Source organism: Schistocerca nitens, chromosome 4, assembly GCF_023898315.1.
Source record: "Schistocerca nitens isolate TAMUIC-IGC-003100 chromosome 4, iqSchNite1.1, whole genome shotgun sequence".
Lineage (NCBI taxonomy): Eukaryota > Metazoa > Arthropoda > Insecta > Orthoptera > Acrididae > Schistocerca > Schistocerca nitens.
Genome location: NC_064617.1, coordinates 292,500,462 through 292,522,270, shown reverse-complemented (window position 1 = coordinate 292,522,270; position 21,809 = coordinate 292,500,462). Strand labels below are relative to the sequence as shown.

The window sequence follows — 21,809 nt, the reverse complement described above, 5'->3', positions numbered from 1 at the left end:
ACAGACAAATTTAAGAAGTAATACCACAAATTAAATATTACGTACCTATTCACTATACCCCACACTCCGGACGTAAGATTTATGAATATCGACTATCAAATTGACCCCTTTATACTCTCGATAGCTTTGCAGGTATTGGGACAGAGCACATGACTCAAGAGAACAGGGCTTCGAGCCTCGGCCACAGCAGATAAGAAAAAAATAATTACAGGTAAGTCTGTCCCGTCACAGCAACATGATACACCACCAGAACACAAACTAGTACACCCCACCAGTAAACGGTGCCTAATCTCTTCTTCCCCACCCAGAGATATACCAGAAGGCTCAGTATTATGTGCATTTTGTATGATTAGAGGTGTGGAGCAATGTCTGACCCACTATGCGTTGCTGGGTAATTGTTACCCAATAACTAGTATTTTTCTCCCCTTATGATTTTGTGTTATGTTTAAGCATTTCACAAGCATTTTGCTGTGCAGCTTTGCCCTTGTTACACCCTTTATGTTATATCATGCATGTATTTTTTTTTTAATTTATGCCATTTGTTTTGTACAATATGTACTTTTTTTTATACCCCAGTACGTAAAGGCCCACCACAGCCCTGGATTCTAGATATGTTGCACTATAGCAACACTCCCATTATGCAAGTCCCCTGCAGTCGTGATAAACAATTTGGTGAGTTAGCGATTCCAGAATCCCATTATGCGCCATGTTCATGCCCAGAGCCAGACTGATATGTTGAGAAGAAAGTGAAGCATCCGAGTTACCCAGGATACTCAATAGAGAAGAGTTGAATGTGCCCCTGAAGTTGAGAAGAAGTGCACTACCCACCTCCCTGAAGAGCGGTAAGCGAAATAGATTTTGTGATAGGATAAAAGTAATTAAGTTCCACCCAAGTAAGTGTAGAATTGTAGTTCACACCCTATGTGCATTTTTCACATTTAAGAGTTCACTCAGACGAACACAAGTTTCATTATTGTTCACCCTACTTTTTATGTTGTAATTTAGTGCTGAAGTGAAGATGTTACGAGCAAGCACGGAAATCAGCACTGCTAACATTGGGATACTGTGCCCCGCCATATGTTTAGGAAGTGAGAGACATCCATTTGTTTATTCAAACAAATACACCCATGACGTGATAAGATTGAAGCAGCCACTGTAATAAGCACTAGATTGTTGATCATTAGCACTCATGTGACGTCATCACCAAGTGCAGTAATGTGTTATTTTGTTGGAAATATAGTGAGCAAAAGAATTCCACCCAAATGAATGAAAGTTTTCATTGTACAATGTCGCAGTAGTTCACGGCCCCTTCCTTTCCGTAGCTCACCCTGTTATTTAATAGATTTTGGGAATTTTGTAGAAGTTACCACCCCCCCCCCCCTCCCGCCCCGAGACGTAATAACCCCTATGGAGACAGAGCACAGTTCCTCCCTCGCCCATGCACTGCACTGGGTTGCTACCCTTGCTCCGAGTCGCTCGTCTGTTTGTTCCAACCTCAACCATCACTTTAAACCTCCCGCCTCCAGGGCAGTTTGCCTTACACGATGTGGTTAGCACCCACAGAGTGCCCTGATCGGTTTATTCTTTTAGTTTTTGCTTTCATAAACTGTTCACCTAGCTATCTCTTTCATCTATACTTCATTAACACTCCATTATGAGGCTCGCCTTCGTTTGCTCCCTGGTTGGTAGCCAATGCTACTCGGACATATTGCCTCCCCCCAGGGGGAGAGGGAAGGAAAAACCCTGCTACTAGTGGATATATAACTGATAAATCAATCTTATTCTGAAACCTGTTCTCTGAACTTGTTCCCAATTATACCCAATTCCTTATTCTTTAACATGAGTGCCCTTCCAGTTCGCCACGAGTGGGCCGCTCGGCATAGATGGGCAATACGTTGAGCTACCCTGTCGTTGCGATCCCAGATGACTGTCCATGAATATACCCAGAAAAAGCCCTGTGTTAACCGCAACATAATTTTCTCATTGGTCAAATCCCTTTTCCTCCTAAGCCACAACACCCATTATTAAAGCTTCTGATTCAGCAAATCACTTGCGAAACTACTAAATACCACGAACTCCACCTACGATCAACTGCAGGCATTGATTAATGCTACCCCACATTTTTGCACTCATGCTGATCAAGATGATGAGTAAGCCTTTCTTCAGCATGACCATACTCCCTTCCTTTCCCCACTACCTCACTGCTACTAACTTATACCCATGTCATTCTTTGGACTTGCCAGTTTAGATTGCCCAGTGACATAGTGACACTTAAGTTAACCATTGACTTTTCACCCTCAGGTAATTACTTACTACTTTTTCATTCACTGTAATACTTCCCTTTCGTAACATAACTACCAGCTGGAGCTAACAAGATAAATTGTTGCGCTGTTTCTCACTGATCAAGCGACCCATTTCTGCAGCCATCTGGTTGTACCAGTAATTGAACCACAGTTCATGGCTAGGCAACAGTATTTTATACACCGTACCCCACCCAGTAACAGCCACTATCGTATGTTATGAATAATTTCGAGCAACCAAGACCTACCGTGTGCTACTCACTGGTAGCGGTATACTATTTAATAGCTCTCACTGTGATATCACTACCCCCCACTAAGGAAGTGTTTGCACACTTGCCTTACACCCGTAACACGTGACTCCCTCCCCCCCCCCCCCCCCCTCTCCTGTGGTATTTATCAGAGCAACCAATGGTACTACCATCGCCTGACAATTGGCCATCTCTCCCGAATCACTCACATTCCCAGCTCTGGAGCTAGTCCAATAAAAAATGCAGGGCTATTACAAATGATTGAAGCGATTTCAAAAATTCGCTGTAGCTCCATTCATTGACATATGGTCACAACACACGACACACACAGCCGACGGTTTGGAAAATCTTACGGAAAAGGCTAAAGCAGAAGCCTTACCGTTTACAATTGCTACAAGCCCTGACACTCAAAGTCAAACGCTTTGAATTTTCGGCGCGGTTGCAACAGCTCATGGAAGAGGATGCGTTCAGTGCGAAACTTGTTTTCAGTGATGAAGCAACATTTTTTCTTAATGGTGAAGTGAACAGACGCAATGTGCGAATCTGGGCGGTAGAGAATCCTCATGCATTCGTGCAGCAAATTCGCAATTCACCAAAAGTTAACGTGTTTTGTGCAATCTCACGGTTTAAAGTTTATGGCCCCTTTTTCTTCTGCGAAAAAAATGTTAAAGGACACGTGTATCTGGACATGCTGGAAAATTGGCTCATGCCACAACTGGAGACCGACAGCACCGACTTCATCTTTCAACAGGATGGTGCTCCACTGCACTTCCATCATGATGTTCGGCATTTCTTAAACAGGAGATTGGAAAACCGATGGATCGGTCGTGGTGGAGATCATGATCAGCAATTCATGTCATGGCCTCCACGCTCTCCCGACTTAACCCCATGCGATTTATTTCTGTGGGGTTATGTGAAAGATTCAGTGTTTAAACCTCCTCTACCAAGAAACGTGCCAGAACTGCGAGCTCGCATCAACGATGCTTTCGAACTCATTGATGGGGACATGCTGCGCCGAGTGTGGGAGGAACTTGATTATCGGCTTGATGTCTGCCGAATCACTAAAGGGGCACATATCGAACATTTGTGAATGCCTAAAAAAACTTTTTGAGTTTTTGTATGTGTGTGCAAAGCATTGTGAAAATATCTCAAATAATAAAGTTATTGTAGAGCTGTGAAATCGCTTCAATCATTTGTAATAACCCTGTAGTTATGGTCCGAGTAGCATGTGGAGAGAGAAGCAATAGTAAATAATTAAAATACCTCCAAAGGAAGAGGCATGGTCCTCCTTTAGACTTAAGTGATACAATGCCCCAACATGTGTGTGTGAAGTGTTGCAAAAATTTTAACCCCCTTCCCCCCTTGTGACTCTTGCATCGCTCCTTCCGGAACCCCCCCCCCCCCCCCCCACTTACACGCTGTAGTAACACTGTTCACGTTACGTCGCACTTCACTTAGCGTAGACCGGGACTGTGTCCTAGGCATGCCCGATGTTAACTGACTGGGCACGGCCCGTGCTGCCGGAGTTGTTGTTGTTGTTCTTGTTGTTACGCCGGCAGAGGTCGCGTCCGAATTCTCGCGTGCCCTCTGGTGGACGGGACTCTACTTGCGGCAACTACCGCCCGTGACGCGCCGTGCCAATGTGCACCTCCCGCGATCTTTCTGATGGCTACTACACTCCTCCTCCTTCGGGGGGTGAAGCCACTGTGATCCACTGCATCAGAAGGTGGAGCGTCGGGCAGGAGCGATGACCTCCACATCCATTGGATGGCCGGAGTCGAGGGGATCTGCCAACCCTCGAGCCGGAACCTTCGAATACGGCTGGAAGTGACCCCACACGAAGAGGCCCCCGTCGTCCCCCAACCGGAGCTCGGGACAGAACGGGTGACAAGCTGTCTAACTCCGGATCCTGTTCCACCTCGGGAGGGGCAAGACCCAGTGGCGGGGACGAAGGGGAAGGGACAACCACAGGTGAACTAGCCCCCTGAGAAACCGGGCCTGATAGGGGGGCCGGCTCTCGCTGGGGCATCTCGAATGATGGCGATGCCAGTGCTGGAGCTACTGGAGGCTGCCAAGGCTGAGAACCATCGCAGTGCGGCAAAGTCACAGTGGGGAGAGGAGGTAACGTCCCCTGTGAAACCAATACAGGTGCCGGCAATGGGGAAGCCGGTGTCCAAGAGGTCGGAGGGTGGGTGCCCGAACGTGGACGTAGCTGATTTTGGTGACGACGTACCACCCGATCCCCCGCCTGCAAGGTATAGAGCCGGCGGCCATTTCGGCGCAGGACCACCGCCGGTATCCAACGTGGATTGCGACCAAACCCACGGGCCCAGACCGACATACCCAGTGGAAAGCCAGGTACTCCGTTTTGTGAAGACTGGCGAGGACCAGGCCGGAGGAGGTGCAGCAGAGTCCTAGGTTGACGCCCATGGAGGAGCTCTGCGGGGCTGCGTTCGCCCATTGGTGTGGTCCGGTATGCCGTCAAGAAAAACGTCAAGGCTTCCTCTGCAGGAAATTCGTGCACATACTTTTTCATCTGTGTCTTAAATGTGCGCACCATGCGCTCGGCTTCCCCATTCGATTGTGGATGGAAGGGGGGAGAGCAAACGTGCCGAATACCAAAGTGCCTACAAAAATCCTGGAAGGTCTGCGAAATAAACTGCGGTCCATTGTCTGAGACCAGGGTGATTGGCAGACCTTCCACAGAAAAGATTTTTGCTAGTGCCTGGATTGCAACTTCTGAAGTGGTTGAGGAGCAGCGAACCACATATGGGAATCGGGAATAAGCATCAATGACAATGAGCCAAAAGCCATTGAGAAACGGGCCTGCAAAATCATTGTGAACACGTTCCCATGCTTGGGTTGCCGGCGGCCATGAAGAGAACGCTGCCCTGGGAGATGCTTGTTGGCTCGCACACTGGGAACAGGTAGCCACTAAGTGCTCAATTTCTCTGTCAATACCGGGCCAGTACACATGTCTGCGAGCCAAGGTTTTAGTACGGGAAACACCCCAGTTCCCCGCATGTAATAACGTGAGGACCTCCCTTCGTAAACCTGCAGGAACAACCACGCGAGGAGCTGTATCATCGGTAGCCAGAAGGAGAACTCCTTCCAAGACCGAGAGGCGGTCTCATAGAAGAAAATAATTACGAGAGGGTCCGAGGCCCGGCCCAGAGGGCGAGAGGACCACCCCTGCTGAATGAGGCGAACTACTTGCCGGCGAACCGGGTCAGCCGCCGTTTCCCTGGCGACTCGAGAACTAGTGATCGGGAAGCCATCAACTGCTTGGCGGGACGCCACATCCAAATGAAAACACATAATCTCCTCTCGATCGAACGTAGGATCCGGGCCCACCGGAAGACGGGAAAGAGCGTCGGCATTGGCATGCTGTCCTGTAGGGCGAAAATGAATGTAATAATGGTACTTAGAGAGGAACAAGGCCCAGCGCTGTAGTCTGTGGGCCGCCCTATCCGGAATCTGAGAGGCGGGGCCAAATAACGATATTAACGGCTTATGGTCAGTGATTAACTGAAACTTCGTGCCATACAAGAAAGGGTGAAACTTGGTAACAGCGTAGACAATGGCCAAAGCCTCTTTTTCCACCTGGGAGTAATGGTCCGGCGCGGGACTAAGCGTTTTAGACGTAAACGCCAGTGGTTGCTCGGAACCATCTGCGTTGCGATGGGCCAGGACCGCCCCCACCCCATACTGCGAAGCATCTGTAGCCAGGACCAACGGCTTATGGGGATCAAAAGTAGCCAAACAAGGGGCTGAAGTGAGGAGGCCCTTCAACGAGGTGAACGCTCGCTCGCATGCAGGCGACCAATCAAAAGGAACACCCTTGTGCAGAAGGCAGTACAGGGGGTGGGCTATAGTGGAAGCCCTGGGAATGAACCGGTGGTAATAGGCTATCTTGCCTAAAAAAGCTTGTAACTCTTTCAGCGAAGTGGGCTGAGAAAGGTTGACGATACCTTGGACCAAACTTCCTAGTGGCTGGATGCCATGCCGAGATATGGTGTAGCCCACATACTCAATGGACGGTTGGAAGAAGGTTGACTTATGCAGGTTGCAACGCAAGCCCACAGACCGGAATTTGAGAAAGAGGGTGCGAAGGTTGTGCAAGTGTTCCTTTGTGCTGCGGCCTGTGACAATTATGTCATCCAGGTAATTAATACAATGAGGGATTGTCGACGTGACATGCTCAAGATAACGCTGGAATATCGCCGGGGCACTGGATATTCCAAAAGCCAACCGCTGGTATTGGTAAAGGCCAAACGGGGTGTTGACGACCGCCAGCCGTTTGGAGTCCTCATCAAGTGGTATCTGATGATAAACCTCCGAAAGATCGATTTTCGAAAAATATTGGCCTCCCGCTACGGCGGAGAATAATTCATCAGCACAAGGCAAAGGATAAGTGTCCACCACCAATTGGGAATTAATGGTGGCCTTGAAATCGCCACAAAGACGTAAGTTTCCCGAGGGCTTCTTGACAATAACGAGGGGCGAAGCCCACTCACTGGAAGAAACGGGAAGAACGACCCCTAGGGCTGTCAGCCGGTCTAGCTCTTCCTTTACCTGAGGGCGGAGAGCCAAGGGGATCTGTCTCGCGCGTAGAAAACGCAGGCGAGCCGACGCCTTCAACGTTAAGTGAGCTTCAAAATTGGAAACACGTCCCAGGCCCTCCTCAAAAATATCTGGAAAGTCTGAGATCAAAGATTCCAATGAGTGATAGGGAACGTCTTCGGAGACCAACTGTATGGTGTCAGCAATAGAAAAACCGAAAGCTTGAAAGGCATCCAGGCCAAAAAGGTTAGTGGAGCTCGCATCACGGACAACAATAAAAGTAATAGGCCGAGTGATTGATTTGTAAGTCACGTCGGTAGTGAATTGACCCAGTAGGGGAATGAACTGTTTACCATAACCGCGTAGACGCCGGTAAACTGGCGCCAATGGGGGCGATCCAAGGTCGGAATAAGTTTGTGCATTCAACAACGAAACTGCCGCGCCCGTATCTACTTGCAGTTGTAACCGGCGCGACCGAACCGACACCTCGATAAAGAGTTTGCGTGCCGATGCGTTGGGAGCCTGGCCCGATGAAACTTCCTGAATGTCAACGTCCATGTCCTCTGTACTTGCTTCCTTCAATTCTTTCGAGGCTGAGCGGCAAACTTTAGCAATGTGACCTTTTTTATTACATTTGCGACAAACGGCCCAATGCCGGGGGCACTCTGATCGATCATGATGTATATAGCACGACGCACAGGACGGCAACAGGGGCCGGCGGCCGGAATTCTGTTTACGCGCTGTGCGGGAGCGGCCGTAACAGCCGGATTGTACCGCTCGCACGTCGTCCACCCCGGACACAGTGGACGCGGCCGCGCCGCCCTGAACCTCCGCGACGTCACACCACGCTTCCAGCTGTTGACCTGCTGCATGAGAGACTTCATACGATTGAGCAATGGACAGGACTTCGAGGGAAGGGTCTTCTAACTGCAGGGCCCGTTGCCGGACCTCCCTATCAGGGGCCGAACGAACAATGACGTCGCGTACCATAACGTGGGCATACGACTCTCGCGACTGCTCCGTGACAAAATGACACTTGCGACTAAGACCGTGCAGGGTAGCGGCCCACGCCCGGTAAGACTGATGGGGCTGTTTCTTGCATTGATAGAACTCGACCCTAGCCGCCACAACATGCGTGCGGCGGCGATAATATGAAGACAGCAATGAACACAATGCGTCAAAAGACAAGGACGAGGGTTCCTGCAACGGCGCTAGCTGCCGCAAAACTTGATACAGCGAGGGAGATATCCAAGACAAGAAGAGAGCACGACATACCTCCGCATCGGCAACATGAAACGCCTGGAAATGCTGCCGAAGGCGATGTTCATATGCGTCCCAATCCTCCGCCGTCTCGTCATATGGGGGAAAGCGAGGAGGGAACTGCGCCGGAGCAGACGGCGTGGAGAGCAACGCCGGAAGCACTTGTTTCATGGTGGCCATGAGCTCCGTCTGCTGCACCACCAAAACCCGTACCAAATCCTCCATGCCGTGGAGAAGCTGCGAAACCGGAACAACGACGCAACACGCGAAAGAACGACCCTACTCGTCGCCAATTGTGTAGTAACACTGTTCACGTTACGTCGCACTTCACTTAGCGTAGACCGGGACTGTGTCCTAGGCATGCCCGATGTTAACTGACTGGGCACGGCCCGTGCTGCCGGAGTTGTTGTTGTTGTTCTTGTTGTTACGCCGGCAGAGGTCGCGTCCGAATTCTCACGTGCCCTCTGGTGGACGGGACTCTACTTGCGGCAACTACCGCCCGTGAGGCGCCATGCCAATGTGCGCCTCCCGCGATCTTTCTGGTGGCTACTACACACGCTTCCGCGCAAGTTGCAGTGCGCCACAGCACGCCGCTGCCCACCATGGTCAGCAACCTGCATCACTGCCAGCACCAATAGCTGATTGCCGCACCTCACACCACCGCTGCACCATCCGCCGTTGTCCCAAATTTTGTCACGCAAGATTCTATTGCCAAATTATTGTCATTCTTTCAATGCAAATTTAAAACAATATAATCAAAAATGTATTGTTAAAATTATGTAAGGCCATCCTTCGCAGGAGCCCCCCCCCCCCCTCTCCCCCCCATGCCTCACTCCTGTGGGAGGAGAGAAGGGTGTACAGTGGGGGCTGTTATTGAATGGATTTAATAGTATAAAATTTGATTTTTATTTTTCACTTGATGTTCGCCAGTGTCTTCTGACTGACAGCTAGTTGCAGCATATAAGTCACGTTGCACAAAACTGGGCAAAACCTCTTTGAAACTCACGTGTTGAACCATCAGCAGCTAAACACATGTGTTGCTGACAAGGTAATGCTACCGAACTGCGCGTCCACAACTTGGCTATCCAATAGGGAGGGTTGAAGGTGGTCACGTGGGATGGAACCGCAGCCAGCCACCGGGAGTGGACACGCTGTCCGCTCTCTCCTGCTGGCAGCTTCCGACCCGACCACTCTCCTCTCCCGCTCTCTTGGCCAGCAGCCCATTTAATTTCAGTGGCTTCTCTAGGCCTGCCTTTCCTTTGTACAGCATTAAACAACCATGCACTTAAAATATGTTTGAATTTTCACCTCAAAGGGTGCCCACTGCTTCCCTTCCTCGCTAATCCTGACACTTTAATAATAGTGTTGTCACTGTTCTGTATCTCTCTTGGCAAGAATAAATATTTTGCCTCCTGAAAAGTACTGCCCACCAAGTCTGTCTCATAATTTATCAGTTTCCTCATTACAGAAGCTTTTAGATATGCATTTAATGTATGCTGGACAAGTAGCGCCCACGATGTCTAATGAATGCACACAAAAACATTTTGTAATAGGCATCACTGGACTGTCCGCAGCTCATGGTCTTGTGGTTAGTGTTGCTGCCTCTGGATCACAGGGTCCCAGGGACTGGGTGTTTATGTTATTATCATCCTCATCATCAGAACTGGAAAAAATGTATCAACATCTACGGAAATGTACAAGAAACTGCGTGGTTATAATTCAAGTTGAAGGGCTTGCCAAGCCTCTGACAGAATTATTCACACAGCAGAACTTGACGGGATGGTAATGGATCACATTAGGCAACATTTAACAACGAGCACATGTGAACTTGCACAGAAAATGCAAACTTTCAAAAATACTGTGTCTAGAGCACTGACAGAGCAACAGTATATATAAATAGTAGAACACCAATTACAATCTGACAATCAATTGCATTATAATGCATACATTGAGACAGATGGACATCACTTTGCACAATTGCATTTTAGGACGTTAAGTTGTTTATGCCCATAAAAAATTGAGTCTAGAATCTTCTAAAATTTGTAAAATTTTCTACCTAACGGTTAGTGAAACTCTGGATTTTATCGGCTTATAATCACTGTAACTAATAATACATATCAACCTAAAAAAACATTGATACCTTAAGTGTGTACCTAATGAAGCTTACTCATTAGACTGTCACTGATAATAAAATGTGATACAATGGATCATTGGTGTAAGTACAGCAAATCTTTTTTTTTAATTATTAATGTAAACATACCAACAACATCTCCAACTGTGACACGGTAACGGAATGTAGGCTCATGAATTGCTCCCTCTATTTGGACAAGTTCATATTTCGGAGTTGTCCCACGGCGACTTAGCAGCTCCTGCAGCACCGAGACAGGAGTCTTCCCCACTGCTGCAGCTGCTGCCATCGTCTGATAAATTAATAACGAATCAGTAGTCTTTCAAAGTTGCTTAGTTACATTATTTCATAGAACAGTACAAAATACTTATCCCTTTAACCATTCTGAACAACACACAAGAGAATTTTTTATTCAACCTCTAAATAAAAAAACTTCATTCAACAAAATCATTGTAGGCTCTCAGGTTTTACATAAGAATTCTTATTTGAGTCATCAACAACTTACACGATATATTTGTTCTCATCTAAGGATCAACAATAAAATATTAATACAACTGCAAAGATACTACTCCACAAATAATTACATTTTAATGGCAGAATACACCAAATACTGTACATGACACATCACAACTTTAGGACAACAAACTATGGTGTATCCATCAATTGTGTTAAATATATGGCATTATTATTTTCAAAACTATACTGTGACTATTACTTCTCATATTGTACTGGAAGAATCATCCATATTGTCAGCCTCAATTATATAAGACAATTTATGGTATTACCATTCTATTTTCACCTAGATGAAGTCCTCATTAAACCACAAGTAATTTCTTGTTTTTGTTTTCCAAAAATTTCTCATGCTAGGCTCATTACTCTGCAATGATGAAACTCAATGGTTTATGCCTCTTTAAGAATATGGCAAATAATTTCGGAGAAGTTATAGTATGAAGGTAAAAGATTTTTCTGTTTTGTTCATCAGACTGTTTTCAGATGCGCACAATATGAAAATATAAGTGGTCTACAAGTTCTTACGAAAATAATGAAATAATTTTGTCTCAAGAAACTAAAGTTTTAAAATTTGCACAAATAATTGTCTCAAGAAATTAAAGCTTTAAAATTTGCACACTTCAAGTATTTGCACAAATGCTAAAAACATTTTTCTCACTTTGATGTTGGTATTTCAAATATAGTTTTCGAAGTACGATGAAAAAGTGATGAAAATCACATCCAGAAATCAGCTTCAAGGGTTGGGGACACCAACTGGTTCTTCTCAAAGGCTGCTTTAGCTAGCTCTTCCACATGGCCATTTCCTAAAATACTGACTTGGTTCAATAACCAGAGGAAGACAATGTTGGCTATTGGTCTGTGCAGGTTTTATAAGAACATTTGGAATGTCATACACGATGGGCTGTTCCAAAAGGCATCCTGTTATTGCTAGGGAAGAGCTGATAAAAGTTGTCATATACAAGAGTTTCTCAGCTGAAGTGAGTTTTGATACAGATAGTGTCAATTCTGCCATATAAATGCTTCATTCACTTGCTACAGAATGCTGTCTGAAGAAAAAAATGTTCAAAATGTGTGTGAAATCGTATGGGACTTAACTGCTGAGGTCATCAGTCCCTAAGTATACACACTACTTAACCTAAATTATCCTAAGGACAAACACACACACCCATGCCCGAGGTAGGACTCAAACCTCCGCCGGGACCAGCCGCACAGTCCATGACTGCAGCGACCGCTCGGCTAATCCCGCGCGGCAGTGTCTGAAGACCTTGTGGACATATGTACATGCAACTTTTCCTCAGGGTTTGGAGTGATCTGTGTAAGTGGATACATATTCTTGAATGACGGAGTAGAACTGATAGCAGCAAATTCCTTGAGCTATGTCAACTTACACGCCATGCTTGGGGTCCAACTGCGTGGCAGGACAAGTGGTGCACACTGCTGGAATGAGAGTACAAGAGAACATTTCTAAAACATACCCTATTCTTCCAGCCCCACTATTTCTCTCTCTCTCTCTCTCTCTCTCTCTCTCTCTCTCTCTCTCTCTCTCTTGGCTATACAACTAATAAGTGTTTAATGGTTATGGAAGAAGACTGAACAGAAGCCATTCTATATATTTTAATTCTGCAGTTAATTACAAGCTGTTAACAGTGTAATTTCATTGGAGGAATACTTGCCTCCACCATGAAGCTGCTACTGCGTCATATGGGAAGCTCCCATCACAGGGTTGAAGGAAGGAAGGAAGAAAGAAAGAAAGAAAGGAAAGATGGATTAGGGTGCAACATCCTGTCAACAAGAAGGTCATTACAAACTGAGCACAAACTTAGGCATTTAAGGATGGGCAAAGAAATTTGCCACAACCTTTCAAAGAAACCACCCTGGCACAATTTAGAGAAATCACAGAAAATCTAAATCTGGATGGTCCAATGTGGATTTTAACCATTGCCTCCCAAATGGGAGTCCAGTGTGCTATCTACTATGCTGCCTCACTTTGTGTACAGGGTGTAATAACCCAAGGATAGATTAGGAAATGGACCCATCTGTTATAAGTCCTGTAAACTAATCAGGTTGAGATTAGTGACACACAGAATTTTATAAGGGCAATTTTAACTACTCCTTTGAAGGTATTTCTAAGTTAACAATCTACTTCCTGGAGGTTTACTGAAAATAAGATGGTGAGTTGAGCCTTTAGTTGCTTGACATGTGGCAGGCAAATTAACTTACTATTGAGGAATAAGCCCAGGAAATGGGAATGGTCAAAGCTCCTAGTGAATTGCTGGTGAGCACAGCAGGTGGGTGTGTGTGTGTGTGTGTGTGTGTGTGTGTGTGTGTGTGTGTGTGTGGGTCGTGCATGGGGGGAGGGGGGAGTTTGCATACCACAATAATGATTTTTTGTTTCTTCTCAGCTGACACACTAGCCACAAGCGGCAGTTTAACCACAGTTTTTAAACCTCAATCATTTATATGAAATAATATCCATATAATTAGGACCCTTGGAAATATTAAATATTTTAATTTTTTTTATTTATAAAACTCAATAACATTTAATGCTACGGTAAAAGCACAGAATTCCCTGAGATGTGAAATTTCTGAAATTCCCAGGAATTTTCATCTTTTCCAGGTAAAATGTAATTTAATGTGAATTTCAGTTCTTCCAGAAGAATTGCCACCCTGATACAGCATCGATGATACATTAGGCCCTGCTGTGGCCACAATTCTGTTTATCACAATGCAAAATTCTTTTCTTGTCCACCTAGGTTGCTGCGGGTTGATCCTACTCTCATGCAAAAGAATCTAGAACATAAGAAGTTTTGTACAAAGATGGCCACATTGCTCATGATGTCTTATTTATGCCTCAGATTTTGGTCTCTCCATGTGGTGTCATACGACTTTTATAAGTAAAGAAAATCTGTGATACTGCATGAAGGCATCTCATGGTAGATTACAGTTGTCTACGATTATAAACAATTGATCAGCACTGTCTGAATCCAAACTGAAGTACTGTCTTATTTTGAGAAGAGCGAAACAGTGATCTGTTTTACTTGCTAAAAAACATTTAACAACCTAGATTGCTTTAAGACAACTGGTTTCAACAGACTTTGCTGTCATCTTCAGGTCCTAACATTTTTTTTTTTTTGGTGTGGAACATGGCGTTCAACCTTATATGCTCAACAAATATCTACATTCAAGCCAGCATGAAAGCCTTATTTGCCACCTGCCCTGGCAGTTTACAGAGAGTTGCCATCAGAACAGGCACGAAAGTCCTTACTATGAGCATTTCTTTCCCTGTTTTTGAATTTGTTAATTTTGCTTTCTTCCACTATGTAGTAAAAATTCCTTCTACCCATATTTTGTTGAATGTCATTCATATAATTTATTTCTCATTGTTACTGAAGTAACTGAGCATCTAGTAATGGATTGTGACTGGTCCTACGGTCATATCTCTAAAGTGTGTAAAAGTGTTGCTAAATTCTCACTCAGTGGAAAGGGTACAACAAAACAATTCCGAACAACACACTATATGTCAGTACTGTTCAAACAGAATTTATTTACAGTCTGAATAACATAAATAAATGGCGGCATCACATCACTATACAGTGCTTAACATAGCTTCTTCGTACAACACACAGATGTTCCTGAAGCATATTTGTGGTTGAATGCTTCAGACATTATTTCAACAATGATTAACATACAATGCTGTGCATTTTGAAATGAGCTGATAGGAAAGCAGGCTGCAGAAGTAGAATACCTTGATGGAGAAACCTCGGAACAGAAAATAACCACGGGACCACGAAGAAAAAAGTTAAACAGGTCCTTTCCCTGTGCACATTTGTCAAAAACACCAAGAAAGGACAGTGATAAAAGTGACAAATTTCAGAATTAATAGTAGAGTTAAGCAGTATTTACAGAATTTGCAATTAAGAGTTGCAAGATGTGAGGAAAGTCCTACTAAAACAACTGACGCATTATTGGTTAACATAAAATAGAACTATGTTGTCAACTGGGGCTGCAGTTACAAGTTACCTTACAAGAAATCATTTTTGCAATTCAAGTCACTGGAAAACATTCATCCTGTACAAACCACAAAACTTCTTGAAAGTGCAGAACATTTACAAGTTTGTGGATCCAAAAATTAAAATGAGACTTCATCACTCGTTACCTGCAGCTATAAGCAAACATGAGACATGTCAAGGCTGCAGGAAACTGCAGTTTTTCTATAAAGAATCTGAAGAGGTTTTCTCGCAGTAGTAGTAGTAGTAGTAGTAGTAGCAGCAGCAGCAGCAGCAGCAAACCAAACCATTGGCACAGAGTCAACATTAAATCCAGCGCCTTAATCAAGTAGCAATAGCACTGTAAAGGAACAAACAAAATGACAGTGGGACAAAAATGCATTTCTAGGAACATGATAAAAGCCAGAGTTAATCGAGATTTAGATTAACTATTTCCTTTAACTATCAGAAATGTTTCCATGTCAAATATTGAAAGTATTTATTTACTTATTTAAATTAAAACCAATGATCACAGAAAAGAAGCACTAAGCAAAATGGCGGAGTTAGGAGGAATATTTTAGACACAAAGAAAATCATCGGCAGAGAGGTCTGCGTTAGAAACGAAATATGTTGAAGGAAGAACAAACAGCTACAGAGAGGATAATGGAAGTCACCAAGACAAGAGATGTCTCTTGTAGGATTTGACTGCATTTAAACTGATGGCAGTATCAGGTAACCCTAGGACAGGCAATGAAATTCTATCGAATTTGGCTGGGTGGTGGTGTTTACGGGGAACTCAAGACATGCTGATGGCTATCGTGTGCTTAAATGATGAGACTGAAGACCAATGGACCCACTGACAGTGGCAATGAGGTGTCACCTATTTCTTAGCAATTCTGTCAACATGAGGGTAACTTGTACCATTACTAGACTTTCCTTTCAGGTTCCACTCACAGATAGAGCAAGGAAACAAGACTATCTATATGCCTCTGCGTAAGCCATAATTTCTCTTACCTTTACGGATGTTACACAAAATACCACAAAATACAGCTTCAAAGGCTGGTTCACTAAATTTTCTTACTGGTGTTCCTCAAAAAGAAGTCATCTTCCCTCCAGAGATTCCTGTCCGAGTTCCTCAAGCATCTATGTAACATCCGAGTGTTGACTGAACCTACTGGTAACAAATCTAGCAGCCCACCTCTGAATTGCTTCACGGTCTTCCTTTACTTCAACCTGGTGGCAATCCAAAACACACTAGCAGTACTCAATTGGTTGGCTGGGGAGGGGCCAAACAGCGATGGCATTGGTCCCAGGATCCAAGGTGGCAGAAACTAAGGGAAGAACAACATCTACAGCACAGTCCAGTCAATGGCAAAGGAATACGGGAAAACAAATAGGTATAAGCAATGTCAGGGATGACAGGAAGGGTAAAGAACAGGTGGGGAGCAGTGAGAGCAAGGGGAGCCCAGAGGCACTATGCGTGACAGGGTACCAGTACCGCCAGAAGCATTGTTAGCTGCAATACGCAGAAGACATGCTTTGTTGGTGCTGCACAATTTTCTAGATTTTGGCAGATAAATTCATGCTGCAGTGTTGTTCTTCAGCAGGCCAGTGTAGAAGTGGGCATGGAAACAGCTAAGTAAAAGGTCAGTGCAATTCGCACATTTCCTTAAATGTAAAAGCAGACTTTGGAATTTTCCTTTTTGCAAGACCGTGTTTGCAAGATTTATGTGCCAATCTGAAGTTCTAGATTCACATATTTTACTGTTCATATTGCTTCTGCATAATCTTTCACTATCAGTACTTGTTTGTATTTTGACATACTGTGAAATCACTAACATTCGCGAGTGCCGCGATAAACTCATACTGTTATCGGCAATTGTAGGCTTACACTTATTTGTGCCCTTTTAAAATTTTTGAGAACAGTATAACTGTCCTTGTTGAAAACCATCTTCCTCTAGTTTCATCGTATGATTACGTGAGAGATACGTTACTTTTGAAAATTTCTGAGGCTTACAATACTATATTTTTGTAAGTTACCGGTACAAATGCTCTTGGATAATAACTTATATTGCAGCAAGCCAGCATTTTTGTTTCACAGTTACTGGCAAAGACTATATCACTCCAAATTTCATTTTAGATCAGTGCAAATAAATGTGCATTTTTCATAATTTTTGGAAGTTACCGTTGTCCTGTGCATAATCTCTCAGTAAATGTTCGTTTGTGATTTAGTTACTCTAGCAGATATTCTAACATATTGTGTTACATCTATTTTTCCCTTAAAGAGAAGTATATATTATCTACATTTATCATAAATTAACTCTATTCCCAAGTTTGCTAACTACTACAGTTCACCTCAAAAAGTTTCAGGGAATCAGCAACTTTTACTTCAGGTTTTTCTGTTGCCTTAATAATTCCTTTTTTTTTTAGTTCAGCAGACATAAAAGATAATCACCTGGCTAAGTTTGAAGTTATTTATTCACTATCCTCCAATACCAAACCATCCAAAATGCAGCTACACTTTGAATGCCATTCTTTAACACGAGATGAGTGGATTGACGTTCATAAGAAGCTGGAAATTATCCCAAATACTGTCAAATGATTGGCAGCTGCTGAGAATTGGGGTGTTCCAAGAGCTCCTGAGAATCATGCTGTAACCTATTGCACCAGTACCAAATGTCCCTCAAGTACTATCATCTTCTATGGATCTTGTCTCCTCTGCAGGAAGTATGGGACCTGTCAATACTCATCCAGTTGACTAAGAGCGGTGGTTCAATCACAGATCTAGGCATCCTATACAGTGTGCACAAAGACCAGGTACTACTCATGGTATTACACCAAACCCTCTAAACAATGTGTTCAAGGTGCTGTCTTTCACTGAAACTGAGCCAGTGGGACTCACTTCATCCATTTTGGAGAAACCTTTTGTGTCCAGTGGTAAGAGAAGGCTAACAAAAGAAAAGGATAGGGTCTATTAACTGTTAGCAGTTCAAACATATGGCAAATGATCTTAACCCATAGAGAAATGGCAGCAAGGGACAGGAAAGGACACTCGGTGCACTAGTCTGTATGCCTGGCGGCCTCATTCAACATGTTGAAGAGGCTTTTCCTGCAGCCATTGAGGGAGCATGGTGCAACCAACTGCAGATTGTGGCGCATGTTGGAACAAATATGCTGCCTATCGTCTGGGCTTCTAGGTCATTCTTGGGTCTTTCCAGCGACTGGCAGAGAAGGTTGAGAAGACCAGCCTTGCACATGGAGTTCCAATGAAGCTCACAATTTGCAGCATTGTCCCCAGAACTGATCGTGACCCTTAGGTTCTGAGTCAAGGGGAAAGACTGAATCAGAGTATTTAAAAGTTCCATGTCAGGCTAGGCTGCAACTTCCTGGACTTGTGCCATAGTATTGAAAACTGGAGGGTCCCCTTAAATAGGTCATGTGAGCACTACATGTCAGAGGTTGCTACTCAGGTAGCTGCACATAAGAGATTTTTAGATTAGGTGACTCTCCATCAAATCCAAGTAACAATAGCTGTAGGAAACCCAGAAGTATCAGTGTAAGATTAAAATAAGTGCCTCACATAGGTGAGAGTATTAAATTCCTAATGGTAAACTGCTGAAGCATTCACAACAAAGTGCCAGAGTTTGAAGCACTTATGAAAAGCAGTGAAGCTCACATAATACTAGATACAGAAAGCAATGAGATTTTTGGGGAAATTGGTTGCATAGGCAAAGGATAAGCTAATGGGAAATGGAGGTAGTGTATTTGCCACAATAGACAAGAAAGTCAAATCCACTGAGACAGAAGTTGAAGCTACATGCGAGACTGTCTGAGCAAGACTCACTATCAGGGGTGGGCATAAAATGGTAATCTGATCCTTCTATTGCCCACCAGACACATCTCCTGATCTAAACAAAAACTTTAGAGAAACCCTCTGTTCCCTCGTATGTCAGTCCTCCAGTCACACTATAACCATCAGTGGAGACTTTAATCACCCAATAATTAATTGGGAAAATTACGGTTGTTACTGGTAGTAATGATAAGACATCCTGTGAAACTTTACAAACTGCCTTCTCTGAAAACTTGCTAGAACATGTAGTTAGGAACCCCACTCATAATGGAAATGTACTGGATCTAATGGCAACAAACAGACCTGACTTCTTTATGGAAGTCCACATTGAAACTGGTATCAGTGACCATGATGCAGTTGTGGCAACAACGATTACCAGAGTACAAAGGGCAACTAGAACAAGCAGAAAGACATATACGTTCAGTAAACTAGACAAAAAATTCAATAATGTAATATCTCAAAGAGGAACTTGAAACTTTCAGCACAGGGTGGGAGCATGTAGAGGAACTCTGGCTCAAGTTTAACGAATAGCTGATCACCCACTGGATAGATATGTACCCAGTAGAACAGTTCATAATGGAAGAGAACCTCCATAGAATACAGTCACTGTGGAGAAACTTCAAAAGAAACAGACTACTGCATTACAGGTGTAAAAAAAAGGGATTGGTTGGTTGGTTTTAAAAGAGGAGGAGGCGGGGGTGGGGGTGGGGGGGACCAAACTGCGAGGTCATTGATCCCTTGTTATCGGTAAAATAATTACACAACGGAAAGAATAATAGAAAGGAGACACACAGCAAACTAACAGAAAGGAAGAACCAGAAGAACGACAGAAGGACAAGTACACTACTATGGACAAAACAGGAAAAGAAAACCACAGAGAGAAGCAAGAAACAGGTAGAAGGGGTAAAAACAAGTGAGCAGATGACCGTGGCTGGCCAAGCATGAGAATAAAAAGGAAAAGCCAGCCACTCTGAGACACATTAAAACATCCACCCTAAAAGCATTAGAATGGAGAACACAAAGGAACAAAGGACATGCGCTAAAACTTATATAGAATGATAAAATCCACCATCACGTATAAAACGTAAAACTAAATTAGCCGATGAGGCGTTGTCAGCTAAAATTAATGGCAACGAGTCTGGTAACTGAAGAATCCGTCACAGGACAGCCTAAGGAGCACAGCTCAGCGAGCCAGTAGTGAACCACAGAGTCCCTGCGAGAGACCCGCATGGAGGACTGCCACACATTTGTAGTCTCCTTAATGGTATGCAGTTTGTTGTGCGTGCTGAGGTTATGCCATTTCGTCTCCCAAAGCCGCAAAACCTCATGGTGTAGTACTGAATGCAGGTCAGTTGCAGAGAAGCCAATCTCCATAAGTGATTTCCGCATAGCCTGTTTGGCCAGCCTGTCGGCAAGTTCGTTGTTTGGGATTCTGACGTGACCTGGGGTCCAGAGAAACACCACTGAACAACTGGACCGTTCCAGGGCACAGATGGACTCTTGGATGGTCAGTACCAAAGGACGACGAGGGTAGCACTTGTCGATAGCTTGCAGGCCACTCAAGGAGTCAGTACACAGAAGAGACAACTCCCCAGGGCATGAACATATGTTCTCAAGAGTACGAGATATGGCCACCAGCTCGGCAGTGAAAACACTGCAGCCATAGGGCAAGGAATGCTATTCAGTATGTCCTCCATGGACATATATGAAGCCAATGTGAGCATCAGCCATCAAGTTGTCAGTGTAAACCACTTTGTGGCCACGGTACATCTCATCTCAAGAATCGAGAGGAAGTGGCAGCGGAGAGCCGCGGGGTTAACTGAGTCCGTAGGGTCATATGAAAGGTCCAGGCGAAGCCACGGTCCAGGTGTACACCATGGAGGTGTATAGGTGGTAAAGGCAAGAACTCCAGTTCAGAAAGAAGGGAACGGACACAAACTGCAAGTGGAAGCCCTGACCTGGGCCACCGATGCAAGAGGTGAATTGCCATGGGTGGGAAAAGGTAGGTTGGTTGGTTGATTAGGGTTGAAGGGACCAAACAGCAAGGTCATCAGTCCCTTGTTTCAAATGTGGTCCATTCAGACAGTTTGACATCTCAGAAAAGTCACAACAATAAAAGGGACAAGGCTAAAAAACGTAAAAGTGCAGTCATGTCATCAATGGTAAAAACAAAATGAGAGAAGTCAGCAAGAGAGCAACCCCAAGGCTATGCTAGAGGCAGGAAATATCCCACCTCTGAAGCAGTAGAAGCAAGACCACCTGCTATTTAAAAGTGTTCAAACGCTAGAATGTAGAGGTGCGTATGAGGAAAAGGAGACTAACCAATTTTAAAAAGTGATAAAAACAGAGTAAAAGGGACGGGAGTCGGGAATCTCCTAACACAGCTTACAGTGGGAGACACCCCAAATCTCACCGATCTGCCTTAACACCACAGTGAGTTTAAAAACCTTAAAACTGAGAGTAAAAACCACTTTCACAGAGGAAACTGAGAACCAGTTCGACCATCCGGGAATTGTCAGCCAACATTAAAGGTAAAGTGCGGGAAAAACGGTACTTAGTATGCAGAAACAAAAGGTGGCATTCCACCAAAATGTGGGCTGCTGACTGGAAGGCTCCACAACCACAAAGTGGGGATGGCTCATTACACAAAAGAAAACCATGGGTCAACCTGGTACGGCCGATGCGGAGACGACACAGGATGGTTGAAGCCTTTCGGGAGAGGCGGAAGGAAGAACGCCACAGGACTGGTGTCACCTTAATCGCACGAAGTTTATTAGACAGGGAGGTAGCCTCCTAAGAGTTGTCCCATGATTGTGCGAAGTGGGATTTGATGTGAAGCCGTAAATCCGCTGCAGGTGGGGTTGCAGAGAACGTGGGGGTAAGTGACTACTCCCCCAGCCAAACGATCAGCAAGCTTATTACCTGGGATACCCACATGGCCAGGGACCCAAAGGAGGACAAGGG

At 44.6% G+C, this 21,809-nt stretch overlaps 1 protein-coding gene across 3 annotated transcripts in view; it reads right to left on the bottom strand.

Moving 5' to 3' along the window:
• The window catches only part of LOC126252058 (RISC-loading complex subunit tarbp2), a 127,127-nt gene that overhangs the window by 72,011 nt on the left and 33,307 nt on the right, over positions 1–21,809 (bottom strand). The window contains exons 1-2 of one of the 3 annotated variants that reach the window (XM_049952899.1): positions 15,166–15,275; positions 10,632–10,791 (exon numbers count right to left, since the gene is read on the bottom strand). In XM_049952899.1, coding sequence (XP_049808856.1) covers positions 10,632–10,788 — 157 coding nt within the window. In that variant the 5' untranslated portion in view covers positions 10,789–10,791; positions 15,166–15,275. Of the gene's footprint in view, positions 1–10,631; positions 10,792–15,165; positions 15,276–21,809 lie in introns of those variants that run through there. The other 2 variants (XM_049952897.1, XM_049952898.1) reach the window with 2 other exon arrangements.